This window comes from Suillus subaureus (genome assembly GCF_016647635.1).
Source record: "Suillus subaureus strain MN1 chromosome Unknown BJ212scaffold_1, whole genome shotgun sequence".
NCBI lineage: Eukaryota > Fungi > Basidiomycota > Agaricomycetes > Boletales > Suillaceae > Suillus > Suillus subaureus.
Window position 1 is genome coordinate 611,359 of NW_024538557.1, and position 18,072 is coordinate 629,430.

The 18,072-nt window shown below is 48.1% G+C and overlaps 8 protein-coding genes across 8 annotated transcripts; 7 read left to right on the top strand and 1 right to left on the bottom strand.

Annotated features, from left to right (window-relative positions):
* Nucleotides 1-812: 812 nt before the first annotated feature.
* Nucleotides 813-2,415, top strand: BJ212DRAFT_1583612 (uncharacterized protein; the record flags this gene model as incomplete). The annotated part of the gene is made up of 4 exons (XM_041342328.1): nt 813-842; nt 893-1,067; nt 1,127-1,379; nt 1,492-2,415. Exons 1-4 carry the CDS (start codon nt 827-829, stop codon nt 2,413-2,415), a joined length of 1,368 nt encoding a protein of 455 aa, XP_041199776.1. The 5' UTR covers nt 813-826.
* Nucleotides 2,416-2,576: 161 nt separating this feature from the next.
* On the top strand, nt 2,577-4,381 carry BJ212DRAFT_1565236 (cystathionine gamma-synthase; the record flags this gene model as incomplete). The annotated part of the gene is made up of 12 exons (XM_041341949.1): nt 2,577-2,590; nt 2,712-2,782; nt 2,830-2,954; nt 3,001-3,048; nt 3,119-3,303; nt 3,358-3,382; nt 3,439-3,538; nt 3,592-3,668; nt 3,716-4,006; nt 4,057-4,110; nt 4,162-4,272; nt 4,328-4,381. 12 exons carry the CDS (start codon nt 2,577-2,579, stop codon nt 4,379-4,381), a joined length of 1,155 nt encoding a protein of 384 aa, XP_041199777.1.
* A 165-nt stretch (nt 4,382-4,546) lies between these two features.
* Nucleotides 4,547-6,002, top strand: BJ212DRAFT_1309314 (proteasome component pts1). Its single transcript, XM_041333925.1, has 7 exons — nt 4,547-4,785; nt 4,832-4,982; nt 5,031-5,099; nt 5,149-5,291; nt 5,342-5,371; nt 5,423-5,663; nt 5,716-6,002. Exons 1-7 carry the CDS (start codon nt 4,621-4,623, stop codon nt 5,850-5,852), a joined length of 936 nt encoding a protein of 311 aa, XP_041199778.1. The 5' UTR covers nt 4,547-4,620; the 3' UTR covers nt 5,853-6,002.
* Nucleotides 6,003-10,613, top strand: BJ212DRAFT_1451734 (SacI homology domain-containing protein). The gene is made up of 19 exons (XM_041338832.1): nt 6,003-6,545; nt 6,608-6,652; nt 6,702-7,328; nt 7,381-7,607; nt 7,664-7,891; nt 7,939-7,987; nt 8,038-8,171; nt 8,223-8,317; nt 8,368-8,409; nt 8,456-8,663; nt 8,710-8,812; nt 8,862-8,898; nt 8,955-8,976; nt 9,035-9,048; nt 9,098-9,437; nt 9,486-9,509; nt 9,565-9,640; nt 9,689-10,172; nt 10,226-10,613. Exons 1-19 carry the CDS (start codon nt 6,167-6,169, stop codon nt 10,311-10,313), a joined length of 3,222 nt encoding a protein of 1,073 aa, XP_041199779.1. The 5' UTR covers nt 6,003-6,166; the 3' UTR covers nt 10,314-10,613.
* A 126-nt stretch (nt 10,614-10,739) lies between these two features.
* BJ212DRAFT_1256624 (Skp1 family, dimerization domain-containing protein) lies at nt 10,740-11,514 on the top strand (the record flags this gene model as incomplete). The annotated part of the gene is made up of 6 exons (XM_041329803.1): nt 10,740-10,830; nt 10,884-10,945; nt 11,027-11,214; nt 11,264-11,366; nt 11,420-11,440; nt 11,494-11,514. The coding sequence occupies 6 exons, from the start codon at nt 10,740-10,742 to the stop codon at nt 11,512-11,514; spliced, it is 486 nt and encodes a 161-aa protein (XP_041199780.1).
* A 203-nt stretch (nt 11,515-11,717) lies between these two features.
* Nucleotides 11,718-13,862, top strand: BJ212DRAFT_1309373 (mRNA capping enzyme, catalytic domain-containing protein). The gene is made up of 10 exons (XM_041333926.1): nt 11,718-11,862; nt 11,926-11,988; nt 12,051-12,138; nt 12,184-12,315; nt 12,374-12,457; nt 12,511-12,590; nt 12,639-12,779; nt 12,829-13,029; nt 13,080-13,251; nt 13,302-13,862. The coding sequence occupies exons 1-10, from the start codon at nt 11,756-11,758 to the stop codon at nt 13,521-13,523; spliced, it is 1,290 nt and encodes a 429-aa protein (XP_041199781.1). The 5' UTR covers nt 11,718-11,755; the 3' UTR covers nt 13,524-13,862.
* Nucleotides 13,863-14,507: 645 nt separating this feature from the next.
* BJ212DRAFT_1474143 (uncharacterized protein) lies at nt 14,508-15,135 on the bottom strand (the record flags this gene model as incomplete). The annotated part of the gene is made up of 2 exons (XM_041339046.1): nt 14,508-14,717; nt 14,779-15,135. The coding sequence occupies 2 exons, from the start codon at nt 15,133-15,135 to the stop codon at nt 14,508-14,510; spliced, it is 567 nt and encodes a 188-aa protein (XP_041199782.1).
* A 975-nt stretch (nt 15,136-16,110) lies between these two features.
* BJ212DRAFT_1294350 (uncharacterized protein) lies at nt 16,111-18,000 on the top strand (the record flags this gene model as incomplete). The annotated part of the gene is made up of 7 exons (XM_041332200.1): nt 16,111-16,350; nt 16,407-16,435; nt 16,488-16,614; nt 16,671-16,746; nt 16,797-16,816; nt 16,873-17,358; nt 17,416-18,000. 7 exons carry the CDS (start codon nt 16,111-16,113, stop codon nt 17,998-18,000), a joined length of 1,563 nt encoding a protein of 520 aa, XP_041199783.1.
* Between the last annotated feature and the right edge of the window lie 72 nt (nt 18,001-18,072).

Here is an 18,072-nt window from a genome sequence, read left to right on the forward strand (position 1 = left end):
AATGGAAATATCTACCTGTGTTCGCATCATTTGATCTGGACTTCAAGGTGTCGTGCTTACAAGCAGCCTCACGTCATGCCGTAGCAACTGCAGGCACTCGAAACAATAAGCGGAGTCGATCTAATGACTCTGACGGAGATGAAGTGGGAGCTCAAGGAGGCGTGAGGGTGTGAGGGTGAGATGGCAGATATCGATGACGTCAACGAAGAGTTTGGCGCTTGAGTGGGTTTTGTGCGGATGGCATGCAAGATGGATAAACGTCGATCATGGTGCCGCCAGCGCACGCGGTATGACACAGCTAGTGGTGGTTGGCGGTATCAGCATTCTCGCTAGCTTTACAAACCACGTTGGAGTCTAATGATGTTAGTTTTGGTTACTCAAGCAATAAATCGAACTGCAAGCTTGAGATTCAGGTGGGAGCAAACCTAGTGGAAGTACTTGCAATTGATCGAGTTTAACGTGAGGCTGGCCCGGGTGATGGGTGAAATTCACCAATAATTGTGGCACTGTCCACAGTCTAGCTACCTTCCTCGCGAGTCTCCTCCCACGGATTTCCTAACAGTCAATAAATCTACTAACTACTCCCAGTCTCTAAGCGACTCAGATGGCTCCCGCAGATTCCACAACAGTCATACCAAATACTCTTGAAATACTCCCACTTGCATGAGTCAACACCTTAACCAGGACGAGCCACAAACGACTCGGAGCCGTGCGGTAAGTCTCTGCGTTCTTTTTATATATGTCACTCCCATATCTTGATACCGATTGTGCTCACTTTTGTGATTACCGGCCGTCTTGATCTCTACAACTGCCGTATCTATTGTCCATGGAAATACTGCCAAGTACTTCGCTTCCCTCAATTTTGTTTAGTGCTTAATCGCTTCTGTTTAAGGTGTTCCCCTACACTTGCCGCGACATGATTCGCAGTGTGAGAAGCGGATATGTATCATTGGAGCGGGACCGGGAGGCCTTGCTGCTCTGAAAGTCATATCAGAGTCCGCTTACTTCAAGTCAGGGAAATGGTCGGTCATCGCGTATGAGACCCGGGAAAACGTCGGGGGAATATGGTGAGTCCACACTGCTCCAAAAAAAAACGTGAACAGTTGCTGAGCACCATCCCGTCCAGGCTGCCTGCCCCGCCGGTTGTTGACGCCTACAATGCACCCATGACGCCTCTTTACGATTCATTAACTACGAATTTGCCTCATCCTATAATGGCATATACCAGTTACTCCTTTCCGCCAGAGACTTCGTTGTTTCCGTCAGCACACGTGGTGCAAACGTATCTCGAGTCGTATGCTGCATACTTCAGTCTTATGTCCCTCATCAAGTTCGACACCACGGTGTTAGATGCACGATGGGAATCAACGCAGTGGACAGTAACCCTTTCGGATGGACGAACACTTTGCATATGACCACTTGATCGTCGCAAATGGACATTATCACTTACCCCGTATACCAGAAGTGCCAGGGTTGACAGATTGGATGAAGAATGGTAGAGCCTCTCACTCTGCATGGTATAGAAAACCTGATTTTCTGGGGGACAAAATACTTGTTGTTGGAGGCGGACCCAGCGGTCAGGACATTGCTGCCGAGATGTGCATAGTTTCTTCAGTTGTTGTCCATTCAGTCGATGCCCCTGGCGCAATGACGAATGACGCTGTAAACCCTATCCAGAGAGGTCGGCTTATCGAATTCAAGGCTAACGGACAAGTAGTTTTTGACGATGGCACGACGGAAGATAATATCGACCATTGTATTCTAGCGACCGGATTCCATATGCATTTCCCTTTCTTGGAGGGGGCATCCATGATCAACCAGAACATACCACCGGACTTCCCTCCATTACCTCCCGGCGAGCTTTTCAACTCAACATACCACGTGTTTCCCCTTGCAAAGCATTTATTCCCGCTTCAAGCTCGATATCCTATCTCCTCCATCGCCTTCATGGGCCTCGTCATAAGGGTCGCGCCGTTTCCACTTATGGAGGCTCAAGCGTATGCGATTGTGCGAGCGTTTTCCGACCCTTCATCTCTAAATCCTATCGCGGAAACTGTCGATATCATTACTCGCACTGACAAACTTAGACACGCTGGTGCTTCAAGACCTCTAGACATCGCCAAAGCCTGGTTCCGATTCGATAGGGAAGATCAATGGAATTATCGAGATGCGTTGTATCAGTTTGCACAGGGCATGGGGTCTGGGACTCCGCTCATCAAAGTCACAGAGTGGGAGAAAGAATTATACGATTTGAAAACGGAAGTGAGGTCGGGATGGGAAGATTTGGAGAAGTCGGGGGATTCGAGTGAGTGGTTGAGAGACGTTGGGAAGAATGGGGTGCAGGATTGGGTAGGGTTGATGTATCGTGTGGCGGATTATGCCAGGAGTCGAAAGAACTTGTTGGAAAGATCGTGATTACAGCGCAGTGTGACACGCCTCTCGTGTGCAAACCGACATATTACTACGTAGTATTAGCTCAACATACTGGTATTGTCGTAAAGGAATTAATGTATCCCACAAGAGATCGCATAACCTCCGGCCCGCCCCCTATCGGAATATTAATATCACTTGACCTAATGTCTGTCTTAGAGTGGGTCACTTTCCTACACTCATATATATGCTATCATCTTATCGTCAGAAATTTGCTCACGGACATCTCATCACTACTAGGTAAATAGCATGAGTCCCCAAAGCCCAACATGCCAACTCAGCGGTACACAACTCGTCCATGGAGACCACGGACCAGGAAGTGAAGTGGCTCCTTCTATCTCTGTCACCTCGAGTGAGTTCGCCGGTACTTGCTAGGACAGCAGCTTATCATCTATGTAGCGTTCCGGGCTGTGCCTCATGGCGACCCCGAGGGGCTTGGAGCAATGAATCCCGAGAAACATGTCTACGCCCGCTATTCGCAAAATGTCACATCGAGGGTGGAACAGATCTTGAGCAAGGTTAATGTAGGTCTCATTGCAAGAATGGTTGGAGCATGCCTTATCTGCGTAGCAAGGACATGCAATCACCTATGCATCAGGATTAGCTGCTGCGTTTTCTGTGAGTTGGCGTAATTATGTATTGATGTAACATGCAGGTGGTTGACCAGAATGACCCCGTGGTCTGGTAGGCTCTTGTCCACTTCAAACCCAAACGCATTGCGATTTCCGGAGGATATATGGGTTGTCACGGCGCCATAGCCACTTACATCAAAGGGAGGTTTACTGATACCCCGATCATTGGCCTAGACGATGAATTCCAAGAGGGAGATCTCTGCTGGCTTGAGAGCCCCCTGAACCCTACGGGCGAATCGAGGCAAGTCTTTGAGCTGTTTTGGTTTTAAAAATCGATGATCTGGATCCCTATCAGAAACATTCAATATTATGCGGACAAGGTATGTTTCAAAAGAACACAGATTATCAGCAGGGGTGCTCATGTGTCGTCACTGAGATCCATGCTGTCGGAGGGAAGTTACTGATAGATTCAACCTTCGGTCCTCCGCCCCTTCAATATCCATTTAAATGGGGTGCAGACTGCGTATTTCACTCCGGTATAGTACTTTTCATCCCAAGCACGACATGATAACATCTTGACCTGTCACAGGAACCAAGTATTTTGGAGGTCACTCAGATTTGCTCTGCGGAATTATTATCGTCAGGACCGAGGCTGAACGTGAACAGGTACGCGTTATAGAATTCCCAAACCAATCGAAGCCCATTTTTGTCAGTTCTGGCACGACCGTGTATACATGGGAAATATGATGGGGTCACTGGAATCTTGGCTTTTATTACGATCCCTTCGAACGATGCATCTGCGCATCCCAAGGCAGTCGGCAAGTGGCACGGAAATCGCACAATGGCTTAGCAGAGCCGTTGTTTCAGAGGGTCAGGAGTACGATGGTATTCCCGGTGGGGTGATCACCAAAGTTTGGCACTCTAGCCTTCAGGAGACTGATGCCAATGGGTTTAACCCTTCGGTACAAATGGAAGGTGGATTCAATGCCTGTTTCTCGATCTTGGTGCGTAGACACGTGCACAATGCATAATTCTGTCCTCATTCGAATGAAAGCTTTCAAAAAAAGAGTACGCGGAGAAACTTCCGCACTCACTGGAGTATTTTGTGGTAAGACACTTCCACTAGGAGGTGAGTGCGTTGATGACTGATGTACCTTAGCCAGCAACCAGTCTTGGTGGTGTCGAGTCTTTGGTAGAGCACCGCATCAGGGCGGATCCGAAGGAAAATCCCCTTCTCGTACGCCTAAGCATTGGTGTAGAAGAGGTAGCAGTGAGTCTCAGCGTGGTTTACCGATTTTCTTTTGGTTGAACGTTCGCATCTTTAGGACTTGAAGGACGATTTGCGAAGGGCACTCGTGGAAATATCGAAAGGAATTTAGAATGAACAGCACATGGGTGTCATACCATTTGTGAAACCTAGTCACCCAAGGTGACAAGTCTGGAAGCTGGAAATTGGCTAGAAACGTGGAAGTAGTACAAACTAGTCTAGTCGGAAATGAATTTGGCTGTATTACTTTCAGAAGGCTTTGCCAAACAGGAGTACACAGAATCCATCATTTGGACGCGTCACAATCATAAGCCGCGTCAGCTACCCTATTATATCTCACGTCCAACTACCATGAACTCCATCTTACAGCGTTATTCGGGGCCAAGCGCAAGAGGTCTTTCTAAATCAGCGATCGATGAGGACAACGATTTCTCTGATGCTACGTGGGGTTCTCAGGCTGGCTTCGGCACCTTGGCAAAGGGAGTGCCAGGCTTCGTTGTCCCATCTGTTCCAGACGTGGGTCTACCATTATTGTCCTCAGCACAATTAAAAACTCTCGCAGCCTGCCGCATTCTTGAGGTTACACACCGATGATCACGCAGATCCGTCATGCAGAATCAAAATCCAGCACGGAACAACCACGCTTGCATTTAGATTCCAAGGCGGCGTAATTGTGGCTGTCGACTCGCGTGCTACCGCTGGAAGCTATGTCGGTATGTATATATCAGGTTGCATTGTTACTTTTCTAACACGGCCTTTAGCATCTGGAACAGTCAAGAAGGTCATTGAGATCAACCCTTACTTGTTGGGTACGATGGCCGGTGGTGCTGGTATGAAATTGACTTTCTGTGTTTATTAGCCTTGACGCATCCTCTTCAGCTGATTGCCAGTTCTGGGAAACATACCTTGGCATGCATTGTCGATTGCATGAACTCAGAAATCGAGAACGGATATCAGTATCAGCTGCTAGCAAGTACTTGAGCAACCTTGTGTATAGCTATAAGGGAATGGGTTTGAGCATGGTCAGTCTTCATATGCCATGTCTCTCGCCTAGTCCATTAACAGTTTTTAGGGTACGATGATCTGTGGCTGGGACAAGACCGTTAGTGCCAGTGTAAATATATAGATAACCCACAACTGATTCGTGCTGAAGGGTCCAGCAGTGTTCTACGTTGACTCTGACGGTACGCGGTTAAAAGGCGATCTGTTCTCAGTGGGCTCGGGAAGCACGTTTGCCTATGGTGTCTTGGATCAGGGATATCGGTGGGATCTTACGGATGAGGAAGCACAAGAATTAGGACGGCGAAGTATTTATGCCGCTGGACACCGAGATGCATTCTCAGGTAACACTTGCAACCTCTACCACGTGAAGGAGGATGGCTGGAAGTTCATCGGTACGTTACAAGTTATTTCTTTATGTCCACTGTGATTTACTTCCATGTTTAGGAAACTATGATATCACGAAGTTGCACTACGAAGGGCCAGGAAACGTTGCCGGCTCACCTGGTCATGGTTACGGTTATGACTTGCGTGTAGAAGGACGCAGTTCAGCCAACCCTCCTGAAACGCCAGCACAGGCGTGATGTTTTACTGTATGGATGTGTATCTGTAGTAGTAAAAGTCGAACGCAGTGTTTCCAAGCGTCATAGTGTACCTTTAAATTCGCTAAGGTGTTTTTTTTGGGGGGGCCAGGAATCAATTTACAATCTGACAATATGTACTTCTTGTCGTGACTTCTCATTTGGCTACAACTCCGTGCACCTTTACAACCGTGACATGACGACTCAAATTTAGAAGGGTGAGTCGATATAGTCACGGTAGGCACGGTGGAGTCAGGTGGACCTGACGTAGTCCTTTAGTACAACAACGGCGTGCACGACAGAAAACTTATGCAATCATGAAACGTCTGTTCTCCAAGTCATCCAAGAACGCGACGAGATCGAGCTCTGCCAAAACTTCTGCTCCCAGCGAGCTGCCAATGGCTGGTCGTACAACAGCACTCCCCGCGGCCACGACTGGTCTGCAACCGAACTATGTCGTTCCTCCAGTCCCACACCCCAATCCTCACGAGCATATTGCGTTGCTCGCATCAGAGGATGGTCTGCTCATGCGTCCGCATCACGCGGGACTACCTCACCCCACGTCATATGTCCGCATTTCATGGGGCAAGACAGCAAACATAGCAGAGCTGCCCAGTGATGGCGGAAGCCCTTCTGTTGATTGGAAAGAGAGCGTAGTCATCTATGGAATTGTCGGTTTGATGACCTTGTTCAATGGTAACAAGATTTCGCCTTCTGCTCACCCGTGGTGAAATCAAGACTGAATACACTCCGGCCAGCCTCATACCTCTTGGTCATAACGTCTCGATCTGACGTCGGGCAATGTGAGCGACCTCTAGTCCTCAAACATAGTAAGACTCACACGGGGCTCAGTGTTTGATGCCTCACACTTGATTTATGGCGTGAAAAGCGTTGTATCCATACCCCTTGTCAAGGACCGTGCCAAATCAATCCTTTCACGCATATCATCTCGTAACACGTCCGTAAACAGACCCTCACTTCTTGTGAGCGATGTAGATGATATCCAGTTCCTTGATGAAGGGACCTCGGGGGGGCCTCACGTGAAATTCGCAGACGAGGAGGAAGTGAAGATCCTGACCCCACGCGATCAAGTGAAATTCTCCGTTAACAGTGCCGATCGACCTGCCTCACCTGTATCATCCGGTGCTTCAACTCCTGCTTCCGATGTGTCGATGACCCATTCTCCCGTATCGACGATTGCAAATCACATGTCGTTCTGGAGCCATCTATCGAAGCGCGCATCAAGCGTATCCGAGGGAGCAGATATAGAGGAGTCTCTCCTCGATGAACAAGAATTACTTAATTCCATAATACATGATGCTGAGGGAGTACCTGACAAGGTGATCAGTTCTATCATAGCTGCAACTGCGCCACCACCGGATAGCTCAGGGGAGCGTAACTCTGAGCTAGAGAAACGCATTTTACGCGGATGTCTCAGAGAATTCACGAAAGGCGACATGTACTTTGCTCTACATTTCGGTGAGTGCACGCATCATAGCTTGCCAGACATACAAGTCATTATTTTCCTCAGACATCACAAGATCTTTGCAGAACAAACATGAGCAATTTATCAAGCTGCATGCTCAAAACAGGCTACTTTCAGAGCTGGATGCTCTTCCGAAAGATACGACTGTTAACCCACTGGACGACACAGTGGACGCTCTCTTCGAGCCGTCTGCTACAATGCCATTGTGGAGACGGGTCGACCCTCACTTTTGGTGGAATGAATGGTTATCCAAGCCATTTATGGACGCTGGTGTAAGCACCTTGAATCAAACATTCGTTTAGCATTAACTGATCGATCTAATCCTCAGCTTCACTCTTACGTGACACCAATAATGCAGGGATACATTCAGATTTCCTCGGTTGATTTACCCAAAGATACATCCGCTACGCAAGATAATTCAGCGGGGCCCGTTGATTATATTGTTATCTCGCGACGTTCCAGAGATAGGGCTGGTTTGCGATATCAGCGTAGGGGTGTGGACGACGAAGCTCATGTAGCTAATTTTGTGGAAACGGAAGCAATCATGAGGGTTCAGGTGAGCAGCTCAGTTTGCACTGTTCCGCCGAGTTTGAGTCTCCTCAGAGGAATGGAATAAGCAACGTTTTTAGCTATGTGCAAATCCGAGGCTCAAGTAAGCAGTTGTCTGATAAATACGCGGTGCATTGCATGACCCAATTCAAGTTCCGCTATTCTGGACGCAATCGGGTTACAGTATGAAGCCACCTCCTGTCCTTGCACCCGACAGAACCCCTGCACAGAATTTGGACGCTATCAAACGCTATTTCCGTCGCGCTATCCCTGTTTACGGTCCACACGTAGGGCTCACGACAACGTCTAATACGATCACGCCATTCACCTTTACTTAGACCATTGTCAATCTTGCAGAACAACATGGGAAGGAGGGAATGATCGCAAATGCATATCGTGAATATGCAACTAAACTGGATGCTAAGGATGTTCGGTAAGTTCACGATGATGAACTCTGATGACATGACTTGAATGTTGTTACAGATACTGCGAGTTCGATTTCCACCGCGAAACGAGGGGAATGAAGTTAGTATCATCTGCCTACGGACAACGCGTTCCTGATCATTAGCAGGTACGAAAATATTTCCAGGCTCGTCAATCAACTCGAACGTGTGTTTGAAAGCCAAGGGTATGGATTTTCTGTCATCCCACTTTCTTCGATATTGCGAACTCGATATGATAGGTTCTTCTGGGTTTCGAACAACATGCTCCTATCAAAACAGAAGGGTGTATTCAGGGTTAATTGCATTGACTGCCTGGACCGCACTAATGTTGTCCAAGTGAGCTGCAGGTCCCGCTGCTGTCCCCCTTTCTCACATCAGCCAGTCTGCCTTTGCAAGGCATGTGATGAGCATGCAGCTTGAGGCTGTAGGGCTTCTGAGTCCTCCCCAAAGCGGGAAGTCGGGAGTGGAGGTTATCTTTAATGATGGTCAGTGGTTGTTGTTCCTTTTGATGACGGTATTATGAGAATTACACAGTCTGGGCCAACAATGGTGATGCGATCAGTCGTGCATAGTAGGTGTAGAACGACCTGTCGGAAAGCTTGCTCTTACCTTAGTCTTCCCTCGAAGTGCTGGCACATCTGCCTTGAAGGTAAGTGTTTGATCCACTTCTAAAACCTAACCAGAATGAACCGACTGTCTGTCGGTAGGGTGATTTTACTAGGTCAGCTAATGCTTCCTTGCATCTTTTTACTATTAACTTGATAAGTCAGAACTGGGAGGCGAGACTTGAGGGGTATGCTCAACGATGGTGTAAACTCCCTTGCTAGAATGTATAGCGCAACCTTCAGCGACTGGTTTTGCCAAGCTGTCATCGACTTTATGCTTGGCTACAGGACTCTCTCTGTTTTCGAAGAATTTCTCATCAAGCTACAGTCGACCGACCCTAGAGAACTCATTCGCCTGTCAAAGATCAGGGCAGAAGCTATAGCAACTTCTGTCGCTCGCGTATTGTCTGAGGGTGAAACTTTGATATCCGGGTGGACGATCTTTAGCCCGGAGCAATTAAATGTTAAATTCGACGATCGATTCGAGGAGAAAGTGTTGCTATTGGTGAGCATCAACCATGATCTGTTCACCATTATTCTGACCATGAACTAGAGTGCCCGCGCTCTGTACATTGTCGTACGTCGTCCAATGGCGCATTATTGACTTACAGCAACATCTGACTGCCCCGAAGAGCTATGACTATAGCTTGGAGAAGGCCAAGATGTATATCTGCATCCCTCTTAGTGCGATCGCACGACTTGAGAAAGGTCGCATTGGTTTTCGTTGACGGGTCAAGTAGCTAAACTATCAAACAGGCGCTTATATCATCTCTCCTCTGGAAGAGGCGAGCAGGGATCCCGTGCAGAACGCTGGCTTTTCGGTTTACTGGCATGCCAGCGATAAAATTAGCATGCGCATGACGAGTTATTCAATCAGAAACTGTCCAGAAGACACCCCGACGAGGTCGCCGCCAGCAGTCTCGGTCAGTAGCTCCAGTCAGTTCAAGCCAATGCTGCCACGTCGCGAGCCAACGAAGACCGCCAACCTGTCGGGTATCATGTCTAAAGTTGTGGAAAACGCAGCTGGTTCGACCAATGTCTGTTTTGCGGCTTTCAAAGCGCTCCCAGTGGACCCTGCTCGAGTTAGAAGTGGATCCAGCACTGGATATGCAGAGCCTGCAGATGACCTCGCAGGAGCGACTAATTGCAAACAAGTCGTTGACATGATGGTAGACAGCATCAAGCGAGCTTGTGAAGACGCAGGGAATTCCCCTGTTATCATATATCGCGATGTAGTCAGGTGGGCGACACAGTGAGAATGCTTTTATCACACAATACTCATTTCGGGGGCAGTCTTACTGAAGCTCAGAAGATGACCAGTATCTATGCCAAAATGGAGTATGGCGTCAAGAGGTTAATTTGGCTGGGAGGTTTGGTGTAGTAATGCGAGGTCTGATTCTATGCAATGACTTACTTCTTTGACTCTTTGCTATCACAATAGGCAACACGATGGCGATAGGCTGAGACCAGTCTCCCGTCACTACATAGACAGACTCCTGTTTTTGAATCCTTGGTTCTTGTCCAATGGGTCCAAACCCTATGATGGACACTACCTACAATAGACAGACCCTTGATCCAATAGTAACACAATGACGGCAGACTGGCTGAGACCGATCCACTCGGGAGTCAGGACAAAGTCATAATAGATGTAGTTATTTAATAACTTATATAATTTCTCTCCATTAAATAATGATAGGAAACTTATATAAGCGTTACGAAGGACTTACAAGTCCCCCAATATTGTGAAGTTCTACGAGTGTACCGTCTTCTTTGCTACCACAGTCACCACTTCACCAGCTCTATTAACATGGTCCATCTCGTTACTTCCGATAATGTGGAGTTCGTAGTCGACAAGGAGGTTGTTGAGCGCAGTGTTCTCATCAAGAACATGCTTGAAGGTACTCTTCTTTCTATCGTTGCCACCCATAGGAGTAATTTTGATCTTGCTCAGATGTTGGAGAGTCCGATCAATCCATACCTCTGGCCAACGTTTCGTCGGCGGTACTGAGGAAGGTTAGCATCATAGATATTTATCGATCAACATTTTTCTTTGCTCTACAGACAACCACGTGCTCACACTCCACTATTGCACAGGTCATAGAGTACTGTGAACACCATAGGGGCGAACCCTTGCCTAGCGCAGACGCCGACCAGAATCAGGATGAGACCCGCAAGCGGACAACCGATATCAGCGAATGGGACCAGAAGTTCATAACTGTTGACCAAGAGATGTTGTTCGAAATCATCCTCGCTGCAAATTATCTCGATATCAAGTCGCTGCTGTGAGTCACGAAGATGATGGTTACACGGCTTGCACTTATCACCTTATAGCGATGTTGGATGCAAAACGGTTGCCAACATGATCAAGGGAAAGACCCCTGATGAAATCCGTCGTCTCTTTAACATCGTCAATGACTTCACTCCAGAGGAAGAGGTATGTTTTGTTCGTCTTCCTTACTGTCATCACCAGCTAAATTTTGATCCAAGGCGCAAATCAAAAAAGAGAACGTAAGTTTCAACCATTTAACTCTTTCTTATAAATCATCTCAAATCTTCTTCAGGAATGGGCAGAAGATCGATGAGGGATCAGTTTATAGAGTCTACTGTACCAGCTATTTTTCTATCTTCGTGTCATTGCCAGTTTCCTTAGTATTACAGTCCGATTTGCACTCGTGGTTTTCTTGTGGAACAGCGGTCGTTCGCTGCGCGGCACAGCTTGGCACGTGCTTACATAAAGTCAGCAGCTGTATTACTTGCACATTCTCAAGCAAAGTTCAAACGTACATACTTCGGTTAATTTTTGTTCTCCTTTCTGTCTCGTTTATGCCACGAATCCCAACTATACCAGGAGCTGTCATTCCGCCACGCTCTGAGCAAGACCGGTGGCTGAAGAGTTATGTAGCGAGACTTTGCCGGCTGGATCATGAGCGGTACAGTACCTAACTCAAACCGACATACCGGGTCGAGAAGCTTATGTCCTTGCTTGTTCTTAGGTTTCCTGGTGGTCAACCAATCAGTTTTGCCTCGGAACATCTACAGAAGCTAGAAGATCGTGAGTGAGTAGCAGACTTTGTCAGTGTGAAAATCAGTCTGCCGACGCCTCATTCGTTCTGGCTAGTTACTGGGTGTGTGAGAAGTCTGATGGCGTTCGCGTACTTTTCTTCCTTCAAACCGACCTCACGTCAGGCAGTCAAGCAGTTTACCTTGTGCGCGTCCTCCTTCGCCTCTGTACACTCCTTGACGTCACCTAGATCGACAGACACAATGCTTATTACGAGGTTCCAGGATTCTGGTTTCCTCATCACGAACGAAGGAAGTTGCCTTTGGGGGATACCATTGTCGATGGAGAGCTTGTCATCGATGTAGACCCTCGCACCAAAAAAGTAAACAAGATTTGCAAAACCGTTGGACGCTTTTGTTAAAATGTCACATTCTCCCCAGGAGACACTGCGGTTTCTCGCATTTGACTGCCTTGTGGTTAATGGACAGAATGTCATGTCGCGAACACTGGACAAACGATATGGTGTATGTACTTTTCATCATCGTCCCGGAGATATAGGTACTAATTGAGTTTGTAGCGTCTCAAAGAATGGTTTTTCAAACCCTTCTCAATGATGCTGCAAGAACTCCCTCATATGGCTGCTGGTCAGGCCTTCGAGTGAGTGATCTGACTTGGACATATGGTCATTTATGACACATCTATTAGCATCAAGGTTAAGAAAATCAGCTTCTCCTATGGTGTTGAAGAAGTGTTTCAGGTGGTCATTCCAACACTACAACACGGCAATGACGGCCTCATCTATACCTGCGTAGAGACGCCGTATACGTCAGGTACTGATCCAAACATGTGAGTTTATTAACCATGGCTAGAGGACGATGCTGATTCCAATTCCAAGACTGAAGTGGAAACCTCCTTCCGAGAACTCCATTGATTTCAAGCTCGTGTTGCGTTTCCCTCCATTAAAAAGTGATATATCAAAGCCAGACTATCACGCGAAACCGTTCTTCGGACTTTATGTGTACTGTGGCGATGAACAAGGACGACCGAAATACGAATCTTACGATGAACTCTTTGTTGACGATGATGAGTGGGAGATGTAAGGGCTTTTATCCAGTACTTTTTGCAGTTGACGAATAAACCTGCTAGGATGAAGTCATCAGGTGAACAGATTGATGACAGGATTGTCGAGGTTTACTGGGATCCTGTTGTTTCCCATTGGCGCAAGATGCGCTTTAGGGATGATAAACCCCACGGCAACTATCGGACGGTAGTTGAGAATATCATCCAAAGCATTGCTGATGGAGTCGAAAAGGATGCGGTATGTCATTCATGCGCTGTTCAGGAATCATGTGCTTGATTTCAATTTAGCTCCTCGAGCGCTCTGCGGTAATAAGGAACGCCTGGAAAGCGCGCGCTCGGCTACAGCAGCCCTCTCAAAGAGGGCCAGACACTGCAACACGAACGCCATCAACCGGACCCTCAGTAGGGCATGGCCCACCACCAAATGTACCATTAAGATATGGCCCTCTTGCCACTTCGCGGTGGAGCAGAGTGTCCGGGCCCCCAGTGTTTGCTGGCATGCATCGCTGATCCAGCTATCACGTCACGCATCGGATCGTTTTCATGATAGGCAACCGGAATTACAAACGATTTGTGCGTCCATCGGGCTGTTATCGCCTGTCGCACCCACCACTATCAGATCGCCCGTGAAGCAACTGAGTGATGTCTCGGTTCTTGTTCCGGGGATGCATCTCGCCGGATATGGACATGTGGAAGAATCGGGTCCACACAATAGCTGTCCTCGCTTGACACCCAAAGAATGGAACGCCTTTCGATCCGATGCTATCGATTTGTTTCACTTGATACATTCACACAATAGGTTGTAGGCAGGGTCTTGTTTTAATATCAAAAACATCAAGTGTACAAAGTCTGGGGTGACTGCAAGTACACTAAGTCGTGAGGAGAAACGTCGTGACGCGTCGTAAAAGCACAGCCAATATGGATTCGGATGGAAAGCATTTTGGGAACAAGATCGGTGGAAAGCAGGGCACGGATGCATGTCTAGTCGTTACAGATGATGACGGAGATAGGGAGGCAACAAGTACGTAGCGCTTTTGAGTTTGACGCCATTATTAGCGCGAGAATGGAGAGAATATGCGGGAGCGTAAAAGGCGTTGCTTAGGCGTAAATTGTAAAGCTCTGTAACAACAGGCAAGAAACAGCTTTTTGATGGAGAGGCAAAGCCTCATGTGCCCAGTCTGAAAAGCTTTGGAGATGTACGCGTGAAATTACAAACTGTGAATGGTATGCAAAAGATGCGATAAAATGAGGTTAAAATGGATGAAATGGAGAGTTATGGGGTGGCGTCTGCCGGCGGCGGCGAGGAAGTGGATCTGAAGCGGATGGAGTTTGAGAACGAGGAACTGACAGGAGCTCATTGAAAGATGTTCTGATTGGGGGAGAAGGAGGAAGCTCCGTCGGAAAAGTGATGAACATCCTCTCCGAAGTCAAGACACTCTGCGAAAGTGTAGGTGCGCGGTCCGAAGAGCGCGAATGAAGGCCGCGAGTTGACGCCTATAGGAGGTAGCGCAATTCGGAAGGAAGTTCGAGGTCATGAGAGCCAGCATCTGCATCAATCATACTGAAGCGGATGCTCTCCAGAGGAGCTTCGGGGATCTCAGGAGTGGACTCGAGGGATGAAACCGAGGAGTCGCGACCGTGTCTCCTGCCGGTAGGAGAGTGAGGGGCTATAGAGAGTGCGGCAAATTGACTCATAGGGATAGACTAGATGGTGACGTCAAGGGTCAGGCACGACCACTATCAATGAATAGTATCAAGGTCTTACCTGGGCGAAGTCTATGGGGGGAAGGTCGTGTAACATCAGCGGGGGCGTCTGTGGACTATCCGAGAAGCCCGACAGAGTAATGGCGCCGCCCGCGGAGACATATACGCCGTCTTGTACATCCTGATCTCGTTCAGCCTGGTCCTGGGCTACATCAAGGTCACGCTGCCCATCAGAAACCCGCCACCACTCAATGTCCGCAAGGACCCTACGTTCGGTCAATTCCGAGTCGGAAGAACGACGAGAGCCATGACCAGCAACACGCGTACGAGCGTTACTTGCACTACCATTTAATAGTGAAGTCGGGTATGGGTTCGAACGAACTGACAAGGACGAGAAAGAACGACGAAGGGAAGGCATTGAATGGGTGCACTGATGTAACTACGGGTTGAGGGACCTTCCAACCAAAGATTTTAGGACCAGGAGCTGCCTACCGCAGAGCCCACTGGACGATAGCGAGGATGAGGAAGACAAGGAATGTGGGAAACTAAATATCCAGGTTTTATAATTTCGGATAAATCATTTCAATGTGACCAGGAGACGATGTGAAGAGCGCTGAACTTTTGTGAATGTCTGAAGGGGTTTACAAGAAGACGCTCACCCAACCGCTGGCACTGCCTGGCAGGCCGTCACATCAAGGCACTTTTTATTATAACGATAGGTTACATACTGCTAGCTAGACTAGTTCTGGGACGATGAAACAGCCAAGCTAGATGGTAGTGGACTGCGCTTCGATTCGAAGAACCGAAGGACAGACTAAAGACGACAACGTTGTTAAGAAAAGATCATGTTATGGCGCTCACGGCTGTCAGTCTCACACAGCCTACCATCAACGCCCACGTCCATTAAGAAATATCATGTGCTTAGTACCCTGAACTGATCCAAAATCCTTTGATAAGACTAGATACCATCGATTAGTCGGGAGACCTGCAGGTACCTGGCTCAAATGGAGGTAAGCTAAATATCGTAGTACCTGACTTCGGTCTCAAGACTTGAGTACTCGGCTCCCTGTACAGCGCTACGGGACCCGTCGGAAACGCTATTAGGCCGGAGATTGCTGTCAAATATGATAATACGCATGTCCGGCAATCGAAGACTCGTGCACGTCTTCTCTTCGTACTACGTCAATATACTGCAGGCTCTTCGGCACAAGGCCATCATGCACTTGTAATAACGAGGTGTGCTAGTACGAACCGTACCTTGTGGAACCGGTAGGGCAGTAATTCGCGACCGTAAAATGATGGTCGGATCTCAAGTGTCTTCGGTACTTATATTTTAGCGGCTCGTGTTGCACACCCCACGATCCTCTACCCACTCATACTGCTAACCATAACGATGTGCACCGTCTACTATGGTCCAGTCATTAACCCACAATCAGTCACAGACTACCTTGCTCTTCCCCAATGTTTAATTTGTGTATCTCCACAGGGTGACATCGAATGGATCGTCGAGGACGTAGAGAGCACAAAGCTCAATGATGTCCTCACTCAGCACGATTGCGCCCCTTCTGACATCACTCTCGTTCGCTTGGACGACGGGGAATTCCTCATGCCCGGCCTGGTGGATACCCATACAGTCCGTCCAGTATCTCATTAGAGCATTCATATCTTGACCATCTTCTGTATCTGTAGCATGCTTGTCAAGTTCCCAACCTCGGCGTGTAAGTATTCTGACTCAAGTATATTAGTCCTCTCCTAACGCGCGTCTTCCAGTGGTGGGGAGATGGAGCTCCTGCAATGGCTCGATAATTACACATTCCCGACGGAAGCCAGGTTCAAGGACGTCAAATATGCCGAACGCGCTTATCCTGATGTCGTACGGCGCATAGTCAACTCGGGTGTAAGCGATCAATTTAACGTCCATATTCTGGATCATCATGTTTGACGCTGAATTAGACAACAACATGCTGTTATTATGGTAGTTTACATCTAGAAGCGACCAAGGTTCTAGCCAGTCTCGTTCACGCCGCAGGTAAGTTTACCCTCGTCGCATCCGAACTACCAGCTGACACGATGGAACAGGTCAAAGAGCATTTGTCGGGGTACGTATCCTTCTGGAAAGGTATACCAAATTCTAATCGTTTGACTTGCACATCAGAAATGCAACATGAATTGGAATTGTCCACCTAATTATATCGAGCCGTCTGTCAAGGAATCTGTCGATACCACCTTGGCTTTATTCAAGTACATCGAAGAGCTACCGAAAGCTACTTGCGGCGAGTCATTGCTACATCCCATCCTCACCCCGCGTTTCGCTATCTCATGTACCGAGGAACTCTTGACGCGTCTCAGCGAAATTGCACAGAAAAATCCAAAGCTTGCTATCCAGACGCACATCTCAGAGAATAAATCCGAGGTCGAACTGGCTAAAAGCCTATTCAAGACTAACAGTTACGCAGAGGTCTATGACAAATTTCATTTACTTCGCGATAACACCGTTTTGGCACATGGCGTCCATCTCACCGAGGATGAAATGATGCTTCTTGCTAAACGTGGTTCGGGGGTGGCTCATTGCCCGACGAGCAACTTCTATTTGAGCAGTGGCATGGCGAGAGTCGGTATGCTCCTAGATCACGGCGTGAAGGTTGGTCCTCCGTTTCAAGATAGCTAATTGCTATAACTAACGTTCTTCTTCGATCAGGTCGGATTGGGTACAGATGTCGCTGGCGGCTACTCCCCGTCCATACTCACCGAGGTCCAACACGCTAGCATCGCATCCAAGATGCTCGCTATACAAGCCACCGATAACAAGAAATGCAAGTGCAGCGGGGGCCACTCGGAGTTATCATCATCGGGCGAAGAAGACAGTCATTCGCGCGGTCGTCATGGTCACAAGCACCACGAATGCCAATGTGACTGCGAGTGCAATGAGAAGCAGCCCGGACGGTTCACCAATCAAAAACTATCTATTGCTACTCTCTTGTACCTCGCCACCCTCGGTGGAGCGGGAGTCTGCTGTCTACAGGACCGCATTGGCTCGTTTGAGCAGAAGAGGGCGTTCGATGCTCTCCTTGTAAGCGTTCGAGAAGACGATACGGGGAACCCTGCGGTGTGGGGCTACAACCCTGGTCGCGACTTGACTCAAGGTGTCACTGCGCAGAGCGCGGACAAGAGCTTGATAGAATGGTTGGAACGCTTTTTGTTCTGCGGAGATGACAGGAATATCAAGAAGGTGATCGTGCAAGGAAGGACGATTGGTGGACGGGATTACCATCCGGCACGGTAAATACCCATTGGAAGCATGTACGATTTGGATGTATACCTACATGGTTATGGCAGTAATATACGATAGTCCCTG

What these genes read in the sequence shown, in the direction of transcription:
- BJ212DRAFT_1309314 (XM_041333925.1), top strand. Translation starts at nt 4,621, where the DNA reads ATGAACTCCATCTTACAGCGTTATTCGGGGCCAAGCGCAAGAGGTCTT. An exon ending in TTGTCCCATCTGTTCCAGAC is followed by an intron (nt 4,786 to 4,831) that starts GTGGGTCTACCA and finishes AAACTCTCGCAG; the next exon opens with CCTGCCGCATTCTTGAGGTT. An exon ending in GGATGGCTGGAAGTTCATCG is followed by an intron (nt 5,664 to 5,715) that starts GTACGTTACAAG and finishes TTCCATGTTTAG; the next exon opens with GAAACTATGATATCACGAAG.
- BJ212DRAFT_1451734 (XM_041338832.1), top strand. Translation starts at nt 6,167, where the DNA reads ATGAAACGTCTGTTCTCCAAGTCATCCAAGAACGCGACGAGATCGAGC. An exon ending in GATCGCACGACTTGAGAAAG is followed by an intron (nt 9,641 to 9,688) that starts GTCGCATTGGTT and finishes ACTATCAAACAG; the next exon opens with GCGCTTATATCATCTCTCCT. An exon ending in ATATATCGCGATGTAGTCAG is followed by an intron (nt 10,173 to 10,225) that starts GTGGGCGACACA and finishes TTTCGGGGGCAG; the next exon opens with TCTTACTGAAGCTCAGAAGA.
- BJ212DRAFT_1309373 (XM_041333926.1), top strand. Translation starts at nt 11,756, where the DNA reads ATGCCACGAATCCCAACTATACCAGGAGCTGTCATTCCGCCACGCTCT. An exon ending in GCAGTCAAGCAGTTTACCTT is followed by an intron (nt 12,139 to 12,183) that starts GTGCGCGTCCTC and finishes GACGTCACCTAG; the next exon opens with ATCGACAGACACAATGCTTA. An exon ending in ATGGAGTCGAAAAGGATGCG is followed by an intron (nt 13,252 to 13,301) that starts GTATGTCATTCA and finishes ATTTCAATTTAG; the next exon opens with CTCCTCGAGCGCTCTGCGGT.